The sequence below is a fragment of the Acanthisitta chloris genome, unplaced genomic scaffold (assembly GCF_000695815.1).
Source record: "Acanthisitta chloris isolate BGI_N310 unplaced genomic scaffold, ASM69581v1 scaffold8076, whole genome shotgun sequence".
Taxonomy (NCBI): domain Eukaryota; kingdom Metazoa; phylum Chordata; class Aves; order Passeriformes; family Acanthisittidae; genus Acanthisitta; species Acanthisitta chloris.
Genome location: NW_008676418.1, coordinates 1,206 through 4,709, shown reverse-complemented (window position 1 = coordinate 4,709; position 3,504 = coordinate 1,206). Strand labels below are relative to the sequence as shown.

At 56.4% G+C, this 3,504-nt stretch overlaps 1 protein-coding gene across 1 annotated transcript; it reads right to left on the bottom strand.

Annotated features, from left to right (window-relative positions):
* Positions 1 to 251: 251 nt before the first annotated feature.
* DUSP26 (dual specificity phosphatase 26 (putative)) lies at positions 252 to 2,186 on the bottom strand. Its single transcript, XM_009076127.1, has 3 exons — positions 1,918 to 2,186; positions 1,133 to 1,341; positions 252 to 673 (listed from the first exon to the last, which is right to left on the bottom strand). Exons 1-3 carry the CDS (start codon positions 2,094 to 2,096, stop codon positions 474 to 476), a joined length of 588 nt encoding a protein of 195 aa, XP_009074375.1. The 5' UTR covers positions 2,097 to 2,186; the 3' UTR covers positions 252 to 473.
* Between the last annotated feature and the right edge of the window lie 1,318 nt (positions 2,187 to 3,504).

Sequence of the window (3,504 nt, the reverse complement as noted above, 5' to 3'; positions counted from 1 at the left end):
CCAAGAACACATGGGAAACAAGACAAGGAACGCACAGAGCTTCAGTCTCCTGGGAGGGAGGGACAGGACTGGCTTGGCAAATACATCTGCCAGGTGGGAAAAAATGAAGCCTTGAAGGCTTCCTGGAGCCCACAAGGATGGAGTAACCAGTAACCCAGTAATGGATGGGGCTGAGTCGCTCTGGAGGCATCGTGGAGTGAGCAGGCTGGGAAGGAGGCTATAGTTGGGCCTGCCTGGGTGGCAGGATTGCAGGTTGAGGGCCTATGCTGTACCACTAGGAATAGCTGGCAGGTCTGGGGACCCCCTGAGCTGAGGAGGGGCTCAGGCTGCATGTAACCCACGAGCTGCCAAGCGTTTGCACTGTGAGAAGACTCTACCTGCTGCTCAGTGGGCACAGGGTCGGGTGGGCACTGCACACACATCACTCCCACCACACACACACCATTCCCACTGCACCACCCCCTCATCCTCCTTCATGAGCTCCTCTTCAGCCTCAGGGCATTGTCCAGGGCGACCAGCTGGCGCAGGAACCCACGGTTGGGGATGATTCCACGGTGGTCCTTGACTGTCTTTATGGCTTCTACGAGGGGCATGTGGTGACGGATCATGAGGTAGGCGAGGACCAAGGTGGCTGACCTGCTCACCCCGACAGCACAGTGCACAAGGATCCTTCCTGAGAGGGGGAAACACAGGGCTGTGTCACAGCAGAGCAGAGATCCCAATTACAGATGTCCTGAAGGACCCAACTGTTTGCCAGGGAGCAAACAGCATCCTGGAGCTGTGGCTCAGGTGTGCAGCACCTGGTGTTAGATGTAGGGCCCCAGTTGTAGTGTGACTGTGATGCACTGAGGTCTCCCTTGGAGCAAAGGACATCAGCATGTTGTGATCTCCCCAACTAGACTGAGTAGGTTCAACCACAGCTCAGGACACAAGGTGAGGTTGTCACCTGGAGACCAGTGCTCTCATCCAGTCTGCTCCATCTTTGGAAGAGCTAATCCAGTGGAGGAGACACCATCCCAGGCTAAAAACACCTTTGTTTGCAGGGATGCTTAGCAACAGGCTACCAATCTAGCTTCCCCTCTCCCCGAGGCACTTTCTCCCCACTCCCCTCCCAGAGCCCTTGCCCACCGACCTTCGTTCAGCGCTTGGTGGATGAAGTCAGCTGCAGGGTAGAAGTAGGGGCTCATGTCAAAGGAAGGTGAGTCGTGGGCCTCGATGCCCAGGTAGCGAATGCCTGTGCCCTCGTAGTACTCGGCCCCTCCCCTCCACTTGCTGTGGGAGGCGTTGAGGATGTGGGTGATGCGCAGGTGAGCCAGCTCACGTCGGTTCGACGCTATATCTCTGCACGGGACAAGGACCAGCACAGATGAGACACTTCAGAGTTTCCAAGGACACTGTAAGGGCTGTCCTGGACAAGCATTTCTGTCTGAGAAAGCTGAATGCAAAGGGCAAATGCCAGACTCTTGAATTTGGAGTCAATCACAGTCCCTGAATCCATGGGCACTCCACCTACCCTACCACAGCAGTGCTCTGACTCTGCACAGCTATGGTCATGGCCTTCTTCCTTTGTCCCAGTGTTCCACACCCATCACAGCCTCCTCCGCCTTGCCTGTCTCAACTCCCTTTCCCAGATTTCCCCATCTATCACATCCTCCTCTCCCTCAGCAGTCCCAACCTCCCCTCCCAAATTTCCCTACCCATCACATCCTCCTCTCCCTCACCAGTCCCAACCTCCCCTCCCAGATTTCCCCACCCATCACATCCTCCCCTCCCTCACCTATCCCAACCTTCCCTCCCAAATTTCCCTACCCATCATATCCTCCTCTCCCTCACCAGTCCCAACCTTCCCTCCCAGATTCCCCTATTTCACAGACACAGCCCTGACCCCCCCAGTCCTTATCCCTTTCCCATACATACTGGTCTCCCAGGTAGAGTCCTGGCCAGACCTCATCAGCATGGTTACAGGCTGTCTTCCCCGTGTACAGCAACCTTTCCAGCTCGAAGACGCTGAGGATGGGGTGGCTGCTGCGCTCCTCGCGCGCGGGTCGGCTCGGTGACCTGGTGCTGTTCCTGTAGAACCTGGACAGGAAAGCCATTGGTGCTGCCGAGACCCACACGGCATACCTGGGGGGTCGTGAAGGCCGCAGAGAGGCCTGGAGGTCGTTTCTGCTGCTGCTGCCACCCACGGTCCTGTCCTGCAAGCAGTAGAGATGCTGTTAGATTTGGCTCCTCACTGCCAGAAAGACATTGAGAGGCTGCAGCATGTCCAGAGAAGGGAATGGAGCTGGGGAAGGGGCTGGAGCACAAGGAGAAGGAGCTGAGAACTTCTGAGGGAGATGGGGGGCTCAGCCTGGAGAAAAGGAGGCTTGGGGAGGACCTTCTTGCTCTCCACAACTCCCTGATGAGAGGTTGTGGATAGGTGGGGGTTGGTCTCTTTTCCCAGGGAACAAGTGACAGGATGAGAGGAAACAGCCTCAAGCTCTGCCAGGGAAGGTTCAGGTTGGCCATCAGGAATTTCTCCAAGGAAAAGGCTGTCAGGCATTGTGCTGCCCTGCCCAGGGAGGTGGTGGAGTCACCATCCCTGGAGGTGTTCGAGGAACAACTGGACATGACACTCAGTGCCCTGGGCTAGTTGACAAGGTGGAGATGGGTCACAGGTTGGACTCAATGACCTTGGAGGTTTTTTCCAGCCTGAGTGATTCTGTGGCTCTGTGGGGCTGTAACTGGGGACCTCTCACTCCATCCCTTCTGTAGAAACATTGGCCCAAAGCAGCCAGTTCTCACCTTCCTGATGTCAGGTCAGGTACCTAGTGGTTCCCAGTGTGAGACATCCTACATCCCTACATCCCTTCCAAGAAGGAACACTGCTGGGAGACGTTTATGCTGCCAGGGGTGGTGAGGCAGCCAGATTGCTGAGTCTCCACAGGCTGAGGTTTTGCTCCAGCCCCACAACTTTGGGTTGAGGCCACGTTGGCAAGAGATGTTCTACACAGGACCACCTTCCTTCTGCGCTGGCTCTGGGGCTGTGCTGCCAGTGGGACAGAGCCAGCTCGAGGGCTGATGCTGCCAACCTGCTCTCAGAAGTGAGGAAAGCAGCCAGGTCTGGGCAAGCCACCAGGACTGGGGAAGAAAAACCCCCAAACAGGTGGAGGATTCCATATGGCACCAGGCAGTCTGGCCAGCACCCAGACTCCTACAGACCAGGCACAAAAGCCTGTGGGGAGGGAGAAGGAGGATTAACCCTTCCATGTGCAGCAGTCCTGCTGCTTCATTGGAACATCCAGCACTGGTTTGGGGTGGGAAGAGTTAACTCCAGGGGATGAGAAAGCTCATTTTACAGAGCAGCTCCTCTAGGCCACAGCTCTGCTCCCAAACCTTTAGATCATGCCGACGCTTGTCACACATCTGCAAGAACCTCCCCCTGGACAGCTTTACCCACAGTTCACAGTCCCTGCTGCCAGATGTTGTCACAGAGGCCTTTTTCTTCTGCCCCTCTGGCAGACA

Coding starts and splice junctions, on each gene's coding strand:
- DUSP26 (XM_009076127.1), bottom strand. CDS start 2,096: ATGGCTTTCCTGTCCAGGTTCTACAGGAACAGCACCAGGTCACCGAGC. Junction 1,342..1,917: donor GGACTCTACCTGGGAGACCA/GTATGTATGGGA, acceptor TGTCCCGTGCAG/AGATATAGCGTCGAACCGAC. Junction 674..1,132: donor CCACCAAGCGCTGAACGAAG/GTCGGTGGGCAA, acceptor TCCCCCTCTCAG/GAAGGATCCTTGTGCACTGT.